Genomic DNA, 17,865 nt, shown 5'->3' on the forward strand with positions numbered 1-17,865 from the left:
AGTGGGGCCGAGTCTTTTTTTTTTTTTTTTTTTTTACGAGACAGGGTTTCTCTGTTTTGTTTTGGAGGCTGTCGGTCCAGCCTGGCCTCGAACTCACAGAGATCCGCCTGCCTCTGCCTCCCGAGTGCTGGGATTAAAGAAGTGCACCATCACCGCCCGGCTGGGGCCGAGTCTTTCTAAGGTCAGGCACTCTTCACTGTGCTGAGATCTCTTTGCTCCAGTATGAATAATTTCGACAGGCATGTAACGTGTTTCATTCTTAATTTTACTCCTTTGTATTAGTGCCATTCTTGAAAGGACCTTATGACCCTCCTCCACACTCAATTCATCTTCAAAAATGTTCAATATTTATATCATGCCAGGAATTGGCCCATGGAAATCTGATCAACTTCCTTCACTTTGTAGAACTGTAGGTCCGTCCAGGGTTCTATGCCAGGCCCTGCTTATTTTTTCCCCTTCTTAGAATGCTTTCCTCACTTCCCCTACATTTTTTTTTAGGATCTTTTTTCCCTTTCAGGTGAGACCCAACCATTCCCTTGCTTGTGCTTATAGTCAGAACATTCAGGGTGAGAAAGGCTGTCAGTTGTTCAAGACAGTCCATGGCCAATTGCAAGCAGGAAGATGACCAGGTTGGTTTCTTGTTTGTTTCAGTTTTTAGTTTTGTGCTATTATTTTATAGCCCTCCATTACTTGGTGGGGAAATGGTATTTCTGGCTGAGAACCAGGGACACAACGTTGCAGAGAAAGCCCTAGAAGAAACAACAGCAGACAAGGGACAAGGGGTATGATGAGAGATGAGGGAAAGACAGGCAGATTTGGGAAGAAAGGAGACCTGACGTGCATACCCAGTCAATTGCATTCATTTCTGGAGAAAAAAAAATTAAACCACAACAGACCAGTACTGCCCAGCTTCTAATTTGTGCTTAATAAACAGCACTACTGTCATTGCCAATGAAAACAGCAACATAACTCTCCTTTTCTCCCCGCACTAACTCTAAACAATCTACTGGATTTGGGTCAAAATAGTAAACTGCCAGCATGTTAAAAATAAAATAAAAAAAAACAGAAAAACAAACCTGGCATTTTCCTTAAGGGTTGTGAGAGCAGGACAAGAGCCAGGGAGAGGAGTTGCTATAAAAATAACTGGTGCAAACATCGTTTAACTGATGTTTTCTATAAAAATCCCATGGCTGTGAATTGGAAGGAGGGAAGCTGTGAAGGGGAAAGGAATGGGGAACCAAGTGGTGTCTGCTTATCGTCAGTCAGCTTTCATGTAAGAGTCATGGCAGGGTCAGCAACAAACTAGCCAGGTGGCAACTCCAGGCTACACTGCCATAAATAACAGTTATGTACTAATGTCACACAACCAGAGCTAGATGTAAAGCATATGGGAAGGCAACATTCTGATGTAAAGGTCTAGCAGTGTTTGCTCAATTTAGGACCTACTGTTGATACTGGACATTTGAAATCATTGAGAAAATAAAGTAGTAAAACAGAGGAGATGGGGAAGAACCTTTGGTATATGATTTTTTTTTAAAAATTGAAGTCTTCAAAAAAAAAATCCTGAACCTTAAGAAAGGTTTAGAAGAATGACTATTCCATGAAGTGATTAAGCATTGTTGAGAGCCCACAACACCACATACCAATTTTCACTTGAATTCCACTCCTGCTATTTACTTGTTCTCATGACCTCTGGGAAGTTCCTTAACCTTTCATGCCTTTGTTCACTCTGCACAAAGGAAAGAGGGGTCCATAATGGGTATAGAACCTGCACCAAGGGAAGTTATGGGGATTAAGTGAGTCTTTACAAGGGACCCACAAAGCACTATCTAGTAAATTCCCATCCAGTTTACTTAACTAACTTGTTTTACATAGGCTGTTTGATGGACGCTATGTAAGTAAATTTTTATTTGTACTATCTTATTGTTTTTATTGGCATAAGGTCATGTACATAGTGCTAGATTTCACAAATATTATAAATTATTTCATGTATATCTTGTTCACGCTCCCCCAGTCTCATTACTTCTTTCTTTCTCTGTTTTCTTTCATGTGTATGTATATGTGTACACCTATAAATGTTAATGCGTGTGTGTGTGTGTGTGTGTGTGTGTGTCTTTGTGATCTACGTAAAACTGCGGGTTCACAAATTAGAGGAAACACAAAATATTTGTTTGAATCATTTTTCCTGAAGATGACATTACTTTAATCTTTATAACTGTGTTTGTAAACCACATTTATTTAATATTAAAACCAGTCTCGTGAATCAAAATTTTATAAGTAAAGTAACTGAGGCTTTGGTAGATTAAGGAATTAATCCTTAATTCCTTAATTACTTAAGCCAATGTTCCAACTTATGCTTTACAGCAAATGAAAGCTACGATAAACATTTTAAACGTGCTAAAACCTTAGCACATTTTCTTTCACTTGTTCCAAATGTTTAAATTTGAAGAGAGCACACACACACACACACACACACACACACACACACACACACACACACACACCATATGTCCATCTTAGAAGCAAAGTTTTTTTTTTAAAGGAATTACAGGGGCTATTGTCTGATATATTGACTTAGGAGGGCTGTGTTCCATTTACATTAAATATTGAAAATAAAATATTAACTCAGAGTTTCATTTCTCTGCATGTTTATTGGGCGCCTACTATTTTGGCGGCCAGAAAGAATATACTTCTTAAGGTGTAGGGAGTGAAAATGTCATTTTACTGCCAGCTGCTTTAAGAAGCACGATTTAAGTCCACCACTATAACAGCATTGCTTTCCATGAGGGAGGCTGAAGGACGTTCCCAACACAAGCCAAACTGCAGACTAGCAGAGATCCTTTGCACTGCTGAGCTTCTTGCAGACTATCCAGCTCAGGGCGGCAAGAACTGGGCGTGTCTGGAAACAAATTCAAATCCCGCGCTCAGGAAGAGGACTTCCGGGGGCTCCAGCTCAGTGCTGGAGGGTCACCTGTGAGACCCGCTCCCTGAACTGTGTGACAGGCCTCCCTGGTTTCTTGCAACCTCAATGAGCACCTGTGTTCCACTTCAGACAGGCGACATTGGGGACACCTGCTCCTAAAAGATGCAAAGAATCTTCCTCCCGCAGCCGCCACTTCCTTTGCCCTTACCTAAGATGGCGGCTAGTTGCCTTCGGCCCGGCTTACTGAGGCTGCTCGGTACTCTCCGCTGGCGCAAACAGGTCTACAGCCCGCCTTTCCCGCGGAGGTGAAGCCTGGGACGCGGCGTGTCTCCGCCCCGCCGTGCAGCAAGGGGGTGTGTTTGGGGGTATTGAGGTTAGCTAAGGAGGTGGAGGACCTAGGGTCGTGCTGCGCTCTGCCTTTTCCTTGCTTCCTGGCACCAAGGCTGCACGAGCCCAAGGGTTTTTTTTTTCCCCTTGGGCCCAATATGATACTAACTAAAGCACAGTACGAGGAGATAGCCCAGTGCCTAGTGTCTGTACCGCCCACCAGGCAGAGCCTGAGGAAGCTGAAGCAGAGGTTCCCCAGGTAAGTCCCTATCTCCACTCACAGCCTTTTGCCTTCAACCCAGTTTCAACTACCCTGGCAGTGCATAGGAGCCACGTGTCACACGCAGATGGGGGGAACATAGTGACAGGGGTTAGGTCATGGATCTTGAGAAAGCTCCCTCCCTTTCATCTGCCTACCATACAGAATGCTTAATGGCTGAAGACCCTGGAGCCTCTCCAGGCCTTGCAATTGAATCCAAGTCAACAGATGTTTATTGAAAAGTTGGTACTTTTTTTTGGGGGGCACATAGTAGGTGCTTCATAAATGTGCAGCAGTTAATCCAGAGATACTAGCAGTGGATGATGGGTAATTGAGTCTTTGCAAAGTAAAAAGGTGCATTGGAGGTTCATTAAACTGGCTTGCTGCCTACCTTGCCTAGACACCCAGAGGTGGTAGATTAAACAGAGGACCCTTTCGTTTTGCCCAGGCCTAAAGGAGGCTTGTTGTTGAATATGCAATGAAAACATTCTCAGTACAGTCGAGGACTTTGGTGTTCTAGGGATTATGCTCTTGAGTTTGGCCATTTCGACCTCCATGTGCATGGATTTCATACTTCTCTGTTCACTTTGCTGTGGCTTTTAGGATTTTCAGAGCTGCTAGGAAAGGGCTCTTAGAGATTATATAGCGTAGATTCCTTATCTCAAAGATTCAAACCTGTTCAAGACAACTAGGTTATCATAGTTAATACAATAAATAATACAGAGTATTTTGTACCTATTTTTTCTAATTCAAAGCCATATTGTGGTATTGAGCATAGTTGCTCCTAATGGAGAGCTTTCCTATCTATAATGCATAGCCTTTGTCCATGTATCACCAGAGAGAAATTTCATTGAAAAATATGTTATTGGGTAATAGGTATCAATACAAATTAGAAGCATATCTTTTATGACCTGATATTTGGTAGGCTGATTTTCCTAGTCTTTAAACAGAAAATTTCTCCTTCCAATGTTGTCCTTACCTAAGTGTGATAGTTATCCCTTTATAGCTGGAGATTTTTTTTTCTTTATTTGACTTTTCAAGAAAGAGTTTCTCTGTGTAATTTTGGAACATATCCAGTTACTCGATCTATAGACCAGGCTGACCTTGAACTCACAGAGATCCACCTGCCTCTGCCTCCTGAGTACTGGGATTAAGGGCGTGTGCCACCAACACCTGGCTTAGCTGGAGAATTTTTATCATAGTTGTTGTCCAAGAACACAGTTGACAAATTGGAATTTAATTATTGTCATTAACTTTTTAGTTCTGTCCATGAACACTCAGATGAGTAGTAGCTGATTACCCAAGGGAAAAGGTATAGAATGTACATGTATATTATGTGTATATTATATAGTATATAATATGTATTTTATACATACATATACATATATATATATATATGCACACCTATATACACACACATACATGCATTGCTGGGCAGCTTTGGAGCTTTTTGATACTTTGTTCTCATTATGTACACATGTTACACATTATTGTATATATGTGTGTCTGGGCCTACGTCTCAAGGTATGTGGATGTCAGAGGACAACTTGGAGTTGTTTCTCTCCTTCCATCAAATGGATTCTGGCAATCAAACTCAGATAGTCAGGCTTGGGGGCAAGTGCTTTTATTCACTAAACCATCTCACCAAGTACCCCCTTTTTAGAAATGCGTGTGTGTGTGTGTGTGTGTGTGTGTGTGTGTGTGTATGTGTTTGTGTGTGTGTGTCTTTGTATGGTTATATCTGTATTTACTAAAATATAAATTAAAGCTGAGAAATTAAAAAAATACTACCAAATTGCTTTGAAAAAATAATAAGTATATTACTTATTAATGTGTTTTATGTATAATAGCCATAATTCCAAAAAAGGCCTAGACACAAATGACATGGTTGTATACTTCTGCAAATTTCTTTAATGTCCACCATAAATACAAGAAACCACATTTACTTTTAACTGGTTGTCATGTGTTGCTGATTAAAAGATAGCAAGAGGATTGGGGAGATAGCTCATTGAATAAAGTGCTTGCTTTACAAGCATGAGGACCTGACTTTGGATCCCTAGTATCCGTGGAAAAGCAGTGCAGCTCTATAGGGAAAATGCCTCCATCAGATTCTGTAGGTATTCTTATGGGGGTATTTTCATGATTAGTGATTGATGTGAGAGGGTTAAGCCCACTGTGGGTGGTACCATCCCTAGACAGGTGGTCCTGCATTGTGTAAGAAAGTAGACTGAGGCCGGGCGGCGGCGGTGGCACACGCCTTTAATCCCAGCACTCGGGAGGCAGAGGCAGGTGGATCTCTATGAGTTCGAGACCAAGCCTGGTCTACCGATCGAGTTCCAGGATAGGCTCCAAAACAATACAGAGAAACCCTGTCTCGAAAAACCAAAAAAAAAAAAAAAAAAAAGAAAGTAGACTGAGCAAGCCATGGAGAGCAAGCCAGTAAGCATTGTTCCTTCATGGTCTCTGCTTTAGTACCTGTCTCCAACTTTCTGCCTTGACTTCCTCTCATGATGGCAACTGTAAGCTGAAATAAACCCCTTTCTCCCCAAGTTGCTTTTTTGGTCATGGTGTTTCTTTTCACAGCAATAGGAAGAGAACTAACACAGAAATTGGTACCAAGTTCATGGGATACTGCTGTGACAGTATCCCATGTTGTATGCAACGGAAGCCCTAGTACCGAAGAGGTCATGGAGAGACCTTGCCTCCAAAAACTTGCAGAGCCATAGGGGAAGATATCTGATGTGGATCTCTGGCCACCACATGTTCATCCATGGCAAGTGCACTCGCAGACATGTGGCTGTCATACACAGCTATCCACCACCATAGGAAAAAAAGAAAAGAAAAAAAATGCCAAGAAACTCTGGCCTCATATGTAGTTGCAAAAGAGAAGACTAACTTAATAGGATTTTTAGATAACTGATAGTTTCTTGAAGGCTGACTGTAATGTGAAATATGAAACCCCATTAAAGAATTGTCACGTTCTTGCATTGTAACTTGCATTGTAACAAGCAGCTTGTTTGAACTTCAGTGGGTCTTTTACCCATGGAATATTGGTTTTGAACCATACAAACCTTCCGCATGTTGTCTCCTTTCATTCTGCTGTATTTAAAAAAAAAAATCACATTTGCTAATGTCATCAGTGATCTCATTAGAAGTCTGTAAGATTTGAAACTGTCAAGCTATGGTGATGGATATGAGCTTTCTAATATTTGAATTTTCCCTTGAAAGCTCAAATTTTATCATTGGCAACACATGATATTAGTTGTTTTCCTTGAAATGACAGGCTCATGTCATTTATATTTGAGAAAAATGTCTGCCAGATACCCAAATCTGAATAATCAATTTTTTCATTGTTTATTCAAGTAAGAATTGTATTTCCTGGAAAAAGTGGCTAGCTCAGCTCTTAGTCAGGTACATTCCTCAATAGAGACACCATCATATCTTTAAAAATGGTGTTTGTATTTCCTTCTAAATTCAGCATGCAGTATTTTAAGAGGATGAGAATATTAATCAGTGAATATTCTGAAATGAAATATCATATATATATATATATATTTTTTTTTTTGGTTTTTCGAGACAGGGTTTCTCTGTAGCTTTGGAGGCTGTCCTGGAACTCACTTTGTAGACCAGGCTGGCCTCGATCTCACAGAGATCCGTCTGCCTCTGTGTCCCGAGTGCTGGGATTAAAGGCGTGCACCACCAACACCCGGCTCTCTATGTTTTTTTTTTTTTTTTTGAGGCAGTATTTCTCTGGGTAGCCTTGGGTGTCTTGGAACTCCCTCTGTAGACCAGGCTGGCCTTGAACTCACAGAGCTCTATCTGCATCTGCCTCTGTCTCTGAAGTGCTCAGATGAAAAGCGTGCTCTACCACCGCCTGACTACTTTTTATTTCTTTAAGTTGTGTTATGTATGTGAGTTTGAAAATGGCTGTAGTACCCTTGCCCCAATTTGTTGTTAAGCTTTGGAAGTTAAAAAGCTATCAATTTGAGGGGTTCTGGCCGTGGGATGAGTCCAAGGGAATGTAGCTGGAAGGGGTTGGAGAAGGGAAGGTGATACAATTCTATTTCTATTAAAACCATGTTTAGGAAAAGGAATTGGAAACTTACCCACAGTAATATACAGTAGGCACAATATGAATAGAATAGAATGTCAATAGAATAGAAGGGTCAGTAATATTTTTGTAAACATAGTTTTGACCTTGTAGATGCCTGAGAGGAACTTGGGGACTCTGGGAAGTCATTGGCTGCACTTGAACACAAACACTGGCTGTTTCAAATCAAAGCACATTTATTTTTGAAGGTTGTTGATGGGTATTGACAAATGAATACCAACAAGATTGCTAATTCCTTCACCTGTAGAACAGGGACTACCTGTCTCTGTAATTTTTGCCAGCATTGATCAGAGTCATTATTTAATCTTTACTATGTTGAATTAAGAATAACACCTGGTAATTTGAGTTTATATTAGCTTCTGATACCTACCCCCCTTTCTGGGGTTTCAAATACAAGTTCTTATCCAAGCAAGAAAACCAATCTATAATTGGACTATACCCACACCTAGTGTTTTTTAAATTACAATTCATTGTAGGTAATTTTAATAGTTTTTTGTCTATTTAATTTTCTTTTTGCACTAATGAAACATAGTGGTATTCTGTGTCTGCTTTGGGAGTATTTGGTTTTATGAAGTTGGTTATTGCTTACTATAGTTTGGATGTGCTGATGTTAAACATGTTGATTTTTTTTTTCTTGTCTTTTTTGTTGTGGATGTTTTCTAGTTTGCTTTTAAGTATTCTGGTTTTAACTTCCTTAAACTTCAATTTAGGCTTCTTTGTTTTCTTTTATTTTTGTCTTTGCATTTTGGAATTTTGAGGAAGGGTCTTTCTACATAACTCTGGCTTTCCTGGAACTCACTATGTAGACCAGGCTGGCCTTGGAGTCACAGCTATCTGCCTCCCAAGAACTGTAATTAAAGGCCTATACCACCACCATACCTGGCTCTTTTTTTGTTTATGTGTCAAAGTCTCATTGTGTAGATGTAACCCTGGCTGTTCTGGAACTCACTTTGTAGACCAGGCCGTGAACTCAGAGATCCACCCACTTTGCCACTTTGCCTCTGAAGTGCTGGGATTAAAGGTGTGCACCACCATGCCTGGCTTTAAATTCTTAATTTTCAAAGTTGCACTTCATTTTCATATATCCTGAAAGGCATACATGTACAGTAAGTTTATTATTAATTTTATTCTTATTCCATATCTTTTGAGGGAAATTCAATATGTCTATACTGTTTTCACTGAAATTGCAAAATTATGTCATTTCAAACCACCTCACTGAAGTTTGGAATTCCTGCACAAGGCTCTGGGTACAGTTCCCAACACTGTTTAAGAAAAAACAGAGGCCGGGCGGTGGTGGCGCACGCCTTTAATCCTAGCTCTCGGGAGGCAGAGGCAGGCGGATCTCTGTGAGTTTGAGGCTGGACTGGACCGACAGCCTCCAAAATAATACAGAGAAACCCTGTCTGGTAAAAACAAAAAAAAAGAAAAAAAAAAAAAGAAAAAAACCCCAGAATCCTCTACTCATTATGAAGAGGTGGAACTTTATGAGCTTTAATACTTTATATTTTGAAATCTACCCTCATTCTTTTTTCTCTGTAGTTTAATAGTCGTGGGTCTTTCTGTCTTTAGCAGATCAGGTATGCTGTGTGAGTCTAATACCTAATGCTGTTGTCAGGGCTGTATGTAATGTTTATGTTTTGTATTTTATTTCCTGGGTTCTGATTCGGGAAGACACTCTCGGTGCAATCAACTATGCCTCCTAAGATTGTGTTATGTATACTTTCCTGTCCAAACACTCTATTTGTATATATTATATGTATCTGTAAGTAGCTTTAAACTCAAAGAAAATTTGTAGTAGTATTCTAGAGAGTTCCTTATGCCCTCTCCCATAAATGTTAACATTTTGCATGACTATTGGACCAATTGTCAGAATTTCATTAGTTTTAACATGATATAGTCAATTGCTATATTGTTTTTGAATTCTGCAGTTTTTTGCTTTATTTTTGTTTTTTTCAGGAAAGAACATTGCATCGCACATTGCCATTTAGTTTATCATGTCATAGGAGTGTGATGCTTCCTGTTGGTTTTTCATAATTTTGACATCTCTGGAGAGAGTAACCATCAGTTGTTTTCAAAGAGTGCCCCTCTGTTTGAGTGCTGTTTGCTTTCTCCTGATAATTTGAGGGTAGGAAGTTTCAGCAACAGCACTCCAGAAATGACATGCCCTTCTTAGAGCATCATGTCAGCGACGTATTACTTCACATGTCTTATCATTGAATGTAACCTCATTTGCTTTAGTATGCTTATGACTGCTGAGTGTCTCTAGAGTAAGGTGACTGGTACTCCTTTAGTAAATGCCCTTTGGAGAGATGCTTGGAGACCTGAAAGTATTTTGTTTTTCATCACATGCTTACTGTTTTCCCAGGGAAGTGAGTGTCCATCCATGGGTCTTTCACAAAAATTATTAGTTATATATCCCTAATAGTGTTCAATTTTTACCAGCGTATTCATCTGACCAATATCATCTACTATCGTAATTTTATGGAAAACAACACTACAAAAAGTCCTTTTCATTGGTAGTCTCAGAATTTTCCACCACTTTGTCTGAGAACATTTGATCTATAGTAATTCACGTTGTGGTTACTCTACTTGTGACACAATTTGGATAAAAAAAAACCTCAACAGAGTGTGTTACAATTAATTTGAATAGCCTATGGTTCCAAGAAAACAGATTAAAACATAACTAATAGGTATAAACAATGCAATTACAGAATTTTAGAAACTGAAAGATTTCTTGAACAGGTTCTATTTATTATCTATCATGTATGTATGTATCTACCTATCTATGTGTCTATCATCTTCTATTTATTTTGAGATGTGGTCTTATTGTGTAATAATGTTTGGCCAGTGCTAAATCACAGATACCCACTTCAGTTCTGGATCTTAAAGGATTCTTAAAGGAGATATGCATTGGTTGGAAACTCTTGCTAGTAAAGTGAGCCCTCTGTCTTATGATTCTTGAGTTTCTTTACCATGCATTGATTATTCAATTGCTATCCAAAAGGTTATACATCAAACTTTTGAGATCATGATTCTAAACAAGTATCCATACCCTGTTGCTGAATCTTTGCTCTCAGATTCTGGGCTTTGGTTTTAAATTATGCCTTCCAGATCTGTAGGTGTGATTTTTTTTCTGTGTTGGACCCAACATCTTCCCATTCTTAGATAGTGTACTGGCTGGTTTTGCATGTCAACCCGACACAAGCTAGAATGATCAGAGGAAGGAGCCTTAGTTGAGGAAGTGCCTTGATGAGATCCAGCTTGTAAGGCATTTTCTCATTTAGTGATCAATGGGGGAGGGCCAGCCCATGGTTGGTGGTGCCATCCCTGGGGTTTTGGTCGGGGGTTCTATAAGAAGGTGGGCTGTGCAAGCCATGAGAACCAAGCCAGTAAGTAGCACCCCTCCATGGCTTCTGCATCAGCTACTGCCTCTGGGACCCTGCCCTGTTTGAGTTCCTGTTCTTACTTTCTTCAGTGATGCTGAAGTGTAAGCCAAATAAACCCTTTCCTCACCAAATTGCTTTTTGGTCATGGTGTTTCCTCACAGCAACAGAAACCCTAACTAAGACAGATAGTGATGCAGGCAACCACTCATTCATAAAAAAGATTTCAATTCCTGCTCCAAGTAAAATGTCAAAATTAGTAGTTAAAAACTGTGGCTAGGTCCCCTCTCTTTAGATTTGGCCATCTTCTTGAGCTCCTCATCCATCCCTTAACTAAAGTACTAGAGTGAAGGATGGTTCTGCTAGCCTCTGCCTATGTTGAACTTACTGCTCCTTGGTGGATGTAGGGGTCCAGTCTGAATAGCTACAGACAAACACAAAATATTACTTAATTTATGTTTATTGGAAATATCCTGCCATGAGCCACTGTTGTCTTTGGAACACCCAGTGTTCCCCATGCAGGATGCATTTTATGATGTTGGGTTTTCACACAGGGAGTTCTCTGTTGTGTGTTCTTTAACCATTTGCCTTAGGGAACCACTTGGTTCTGTCTCATGTTAGTGTGGGTCAAAGCTCCCTCATTGTAAAAGGAGCCAATCTTGAAACCAGTAAACAGAAGAAACAAGCTTCAAGCTCAAGTGGTGTCTGTCTCTGCAGACCTTATTGCTGCTTCCTGGTAAGTTCCTTGAGGTTATGGAGAACATTCATTAAAACAGCAAGTGAAACACATGACATAGTATAGAACCAATAGAAAGTGTTAAGGGCTTGAGTGTGACCACTATTAGAATGTAGTCATTTATCTAGAGTAGATGGAATCTGAGTGGTGTCATTTTCAAATGTGTGTACACAAAAGGCAGTGGAGTAGCATAGAATAGAAATATTTATATGGACCACTTGATTACTTCTGATATTTCATCAAATATCAAACTTGCCTTGCATATTTCAGTATTTTATCATTGATTTAAAATGATACTGAAAAACTTTTAGCTTTGAACATTTTAAGAATCACAGTGAAGTATTACAATGTATAATTCATACTCAGTTTGGTTTAAATGGCTGAAATATTGTTTCTGTAGGCCCTGTTTGTTGAATTGAATTGAGTGGTGGTTCTTAATTTGTGGTTAGTTTTTCACACTCTGATAATGTTGTGGTGAACCTGACTTCCAGAATAATAGGTGAGAATGGCTCATAAAGGGAGAAAAAGTCTTTTATCGAACCTGAAATGTTGTTTGTGGCTTTGCGAAAGAAATATGATTAATTTGCAAGACATTAAAAAGTAGTATTAATTCATGTATTCTGCAGATATCTGGGTAATGCTTCTGCAGGGACTATTGATTAGGCTGTCAAATTGAATATGATCTGCTTGGTGTATATTTTTTAGTAATCTTATAAACTGTGTTTTTTTTATTTTGTAAGATTTCAGTTTGAGTTCGTTGTCATATTGTATGTAGGTTAGCGCTCAATTTTTCTGAGAGGTCGTTTTGCTAGTGTATGGCCTCTTTGCTTTCTAAAGCAAGTTTAACTTTCATCAGATGTTTGTACTCTTCTGTGTTTGTAACACTGTAAGGTAAGATGAGCCTGAATTCTTAGTAAAGGAATATTTAGGAACACCCTTAGATAGCAATATCCTGAGAAGCAGCCCCACATGTTGATTGCATTTCTTACTAGTTTTTGTGGGGGACAGTCATACTATTAAAATGTTAAAATCATTTTAAGTCTGTTTTCAGACATCATACCTCAGCTTCTTCAGCAATAACCTGTATGGGAACAATAACAGAGAATTACATATTTCCTTAGGAAAAGAGATTGAATGAAAGGATGAGGCACTAATATTTTGTCATTTAACATTTCAATACATGTGGAGTGAATTTACCATTATTTTTTATTATGCACTTTTATGCAACTTTGCCATATTGGTTGAATTTTCTTTAAGGATAAAACAATCAGTGTGTAAATACTATGTTACAGTTAAGTCTGAAAAGTGACCTTCATATGTAAAAGTCATGCACAATATACAGGGGCCGGGTAAAGTAACTTTTTAGGTCTTTCCTTTTTTAAATGGTGTTATTGAAGGTATTTTCAAACATTTGATGGAGCGTTTCTTTATCCTTCCTGCTGGTAATGGCTGACACACTGGGCTGTTTTATGGAGCACGCTGTGGCTGCTGTGGCATCCTGACTGAAGGAGAAGAGGGGAACAGCACATAGCGGATGTAAGACTGTGGGCTCCCTGGACTTGACACCAGAGGGGAATGTTCTGTGCCCCACCATTTGAGGTTGTGCTTATAGTGAGTTCCTGTGTGGGGACACAACTGCAGAGCAGGGGGCATGTTGATCACCAATCCTCCTTTTCCTGACCACATTGTAACACTAATGCCACCTCAGCCTTTCTGCTCTTTCCCTTCCTTTGCGCTGGGAGGCTCTTGGTTAATGCCCTTCAGAATCCGAGTCGCCTTCATGCCAGGGGCCCTCACATGGTTTGCCACACTTGCAAGTGCACTGCTTGGTGGAGATGTGGTCTTTCTGTTCACTATTACTTCCAAACAGAAAATATATGTTTTCCAACCTCCTGTCTTGTTCAAACTGTTACCCGATACGTTTTGGGGTCCCATCAAGCTGTGGGGTTCTACATTTCTCATTCCAAGCAAAATGTTGAAATTTCTCAGAACCTCTTTCTTTTACATGTTGGAAATATAGTGCATCAGCTACTGTAAAAATTGTAAACTATTCAACTTAGCATCCTAAATTTAAGATCATAAGAGTAAATATTTTGAAACAATGAAATGCATGTAGAGAGAAAATAAAGTAGCTTCATATCTTTTGATAACAGTGTTCAGTCAAATATTGAACTAGGGAGTCGTTCCCTGACTTAGTGCTGAATTCTAGTCTTTCCTGTGATTGTCCTGAGAGCAGAAGTCATGTCTAAGACCCAGATTTAAAATACCTGGTGTACTGTTGTCGTCCCATCCTTTTCTCCTTAACTTACTTATATTTATTTTTAAAAGGTGTTTTTGTTGTTGTTATTGTTATGACTCAGCCTTTGCTCTTGGAACAAGAAAGGATAAGCGAATCTAACTCTAATCTTTTGTTTATTCTGTTGGAGGAAGTGGGTGATCTAGCAGACCCTGGCATTTACAAGGGTTATCATTTAATGCTGTTGCAAATCCTCAAGTTCTCAGTTCGCTTCTAGTAGGCTATCCAGAGCCTACAAAGCTGTGGGACGAGAGTGTTTGGTTAAGCTCACTTATCAGCCAGTTCATTCACTTTTTCCTCAGGTCAGCTGTGAAGAGTGAAAGATTCGGACATGCACACAGCAGGGTTCTGAGTCACTGTTCATCATGCGGATTTGTGATCTCACTCAGGTAGTCGGAACCAGGTCTGTTCATTCTGCCAGGATTGGAGGATGAGTAGAGATGGAGGAGAAAGGCCTCATTGGACATTTGTCCTTGTGGTATACAGTAGTCCCCTGGGATTCTGAAGCTTGCAGCATAGCATTTCTGACTCATGGTTGAATAAGACTCTTGTAGGTATCTTGTTTGTAGATAGGATCTCAGAGATAAAGTGTCATCTAATCAACTTTCCTCCAACCACACAAGAAATTAAACTGGTGATTAATTTTTTCAGTCCTTTTTTTCCCTATCCATAGTTCTCTCAAGCTGCTATCTTTTGCTTAAGGTATATTATTCTACTATTTGTTTTTGCTGATAATACTGGTAGGCAAAGCTATAAAATTTGAAATTAACTTGCACTTCAAGCCTCATTTAGCTAAGATGGTAAATGGACTGGGGCTGGGAAGACAGACTTCATTGAATAACATTAAAAACAAAACAAAACCCACAGACTCTTGCAGCCTGTATGTGTTAGCCTTCATGGTACACACAGCTCATAGTCATCACTTTCTGACAGGTGAAGGTAAAAGTTGTCTAGATCTGTATTCTTTGGGGCCAATAATATGTGGATATATAAAGATAAAACCACCATTCATCACAAGTTTGCATTTTGAATTTTTATGTGCACTGTGGTGGCACATTTGGTACCTACATGTACAGATCACAAACACTGCCACTACTCTTATTATTTTGGGTCCAGTGGCCTAGAGTGAACTAGTGTTAGGTTCAGATAGCATTTAGAACTGGTCCCAGTTCATTAATGCTAAATGCAGAGACCTGTAGAGAAGTCCCTCCCTGTGCTCTGGCTCTTTGCCTCTCCACACCTGCTCTTCAGTTGGAGAACCTTCTCCCCCCACACCAGTGGTCAGGCAGGGACCAGTGACAAGAGAGCGAGTGCAGATGGCCTGGTTTGCATTATGGCGAAGTTTAGCAGGTTTTGTGCAGTGACGTGGCAGCTGCTACTCTGCACGGCAGGACTGTGGACCCGACTGCTGCCAGGGCTTCTCCTTAGGAGTCTAATCTAGATCGTACTCCCCCACCTCAAAGCCCCCCCCTTTTAAAGAAAAATCAAAACAAAACAAAAAAACTATCCCGGGTGTTCAGTGTTTTCAGTTTGCTTGAATTTTTAAAACTCCACGTGGGCCAACATTTTCCTGGCCAAACAGAGTAAGTCTGTGGGCTGAGTTTGGCTGATGGCCAGTGAATGCTGGAACTGTCTCTTCTTGGCTCCTGAGAGTTGATTTTGAGTATCTTCTCCAGATCTGTGGCCTGCAGCTCACACTGGTTGTTAGAAGTCAGTGGTAAGGGTGTTTACACCATAGAAATATGCAAATGGTGCAAACCTGTGCCCCCTTAGCCCCCACTGTGAACCCACCCAAAGGCAGTTGTTTAACTCCAAATGCCACGATTCAAGACTTTTTGCATTACATATTATAGCTCTATAAAATGACTTCCATATAGAAATTTCTTAACCCAATTTGTTCTCAGTCTTTTAACTTCCTTCTGAATAGGGGCTCAAAGTACGTCCACTTACCTTTCATTCATTCTTATTGTTATATTAGACTTTTCCCCCTTATATGGGCATTGTAAAATTCCAACATTGCATCTTCGCAGTAATAGCAGGTATTGTGGTATGTCTCACAATGGACATTTGACTGAACTGATCTGAAGAAAATTTCTCTCTTGTCATTTTTATAAAGCCGTATTACAGATTTCTCATTTAGGAAAATTAATCCCTTCCAAAATAAATTAATCAGGTAAATTTAAGGATGTTATAGTTCCTTTTAGCAGGGATTTGGAAATGTTCCACCAGTGTTATACCTAAGGGCTTATCATGTCAGAAGTTATTTCTAGAGAAATTTTAAGCTTAGGAGTTACATTTTTAATTACTAGTTATTCCAACATAAGAAGTGACTATCCTGCTTAGCAATTATAATGAAAGACAATGGGAAACTCTTAATTGATTACAGATTAATTTGGTGCCGTTTTCTAGAACTAAATTGATATATTTCTTTTTCACATCATAATTACTAGTTATTAAAGAATATGATGGGCTGAGGAGATAGACGGCTTAGTGGGGAATGTGCTTGCTATGCAAATGTGAAAGTTGGAGTTCAGGTCCCCTAGAACCCATGTGAATGCTGGGTTGGTATGGTAGCCTACCTGCAATTCTAGCATTCAGAAGCTGGAATAGGGGGTCCCCAGAGTAAGATGGTTAATTAGACTAGATGTAGAGACCTTGCCTCAATGAATGAGGTGGAGAGACATCCAAGAAGACTTCCAGTGTCAACCTCGGGCCTTGACACACACACATATAGACATACATACACAGGCACACTACACAACAGACAGGCAAAAAATAACAAGAATATGACAATGTCTACAGGGTAGGATTGTACATTTTAAGTGACAAATGGAATCTCTTGGGGGTGGGCCCACCAGAGTAAGTCAGCTGGATATGCTGATGAATTTAGAGAGTTGTGGCTTCTCTTAGACCTTGGTAGGTTAGTTTTGCTTGCTTGTGGTTAATTATTTTATTGATTATGGGTCCAAAGCATATTGCTACAAACCCCATGAGGCTGTGAGAGTTTTTAGTTTTAAAGACTTTCATAAGTTGGTTTGAAGAACTTGATTCCTAAATATATATGTGTGTGTGTGTGTGTGTGTGTGTGTGTGTGTGTGTGTGTGTGTGTCCACTTGACTTCCTTGCCAGGTAACCTATGATGTGTCTCTTCATCCCTTGATGAAGTACCTTTATTTGTAAAATAAAATCATTACCAATTCACATGAGAAAGTAGGTGTAACGTAGTGAACACCATTCTTGATATTGTGACTACCACACATCTTGTTATTGTTACTATTGCTCATTGAAGGATGTTTCTTGCAGTGCTTTGTAGGGTTATAGTTTTCTGGTGTCTAGTTTTCCAAAGTGTTTTCCTTTGTAATCCCCAGGGGGTGATTGGTAGCTTGCTATTTTTTTCTGTTTTTTAGTTGTGGTGAAATCTTGATGTTATATTCTGATGATGACAAATTATCTGTCTGTCTGTCTGTCTGTCTGTCTGTCTGTCTGTCTGTCTGTCTACCCACCTACCTACCTATCTATCTATCTATCTATCTATCTATCTATCTATCTATCTATCTATCTAAAGAATTTTCTCTCCCCCAAAAGTAATGTTATATAAACAGTACTTAGGACAGAGCAAGTCAGAATGTTAAAAGCTTGGGATTTTAAAGTATTTTCTCATGTACTTATTTTCCTCGAATGCAGTGGTTTTTCAACCTTCCTAATGCTCTGACCCTTTAATACAGTTCTTCATGTTGTGGTGACCCATAAAATTAGTTCATTGTTACTTTATAACTGTAATTTTGCTACTGTTATGAATCTTTTTTTTTTTTTTTGGTTTTTCGAGACAG

General features: G+C 39.5%; 1 protein-coding gene across 5 annotated transcripts in view; it reads left to right on the forward strand.

The window, feature by feature from the left end:
• Window positions 1-3,043: 3,043 nt before the first annotated feature.
• The window catches only part of Cdin1 (CDAN1 interacting nuclease 1), a 212,623-nt gene continuing 197,801 nt past the window's right edge, over window positions 3,044-17,865 (forward strand). The window contains exon 1 of one of the 5 annotated variants that reach the window (XM_021231048.2): window positions 3,044-3,509. In XM_021231048.2, coding sequence (XP_021086707.1) covers window positions 3,409-3,509 — 101 coding nt within the window. In that variant the 5' untranslated portion in view covers window positions 3,044-3,408. The remainder of the gene's footprint in view (window positions 3,510-17,865) is intronic. The other 4 variants (XM_040746016.1, XM_021231052.2, XM_021231042.2 and 1 more) reach the window with 4 other exon arrangements.

This window comes from Mesocricetus auratus, unplaced genomic scaffold (genome assembly GCF_017639785.1).
Source record: "Mesocricetus auratus isolate SY011 unplaced genomic scaffold, BCM_Maur_2.0 Super-Scaffold_100004, whole genome shotgun sequence".
Lineage (NCBI taxonomy): Eukaryota > Metazoa > Chordata > Mammalia > Rodentia > Cricetidae > Mesocricetus > Mesocricetus auratus.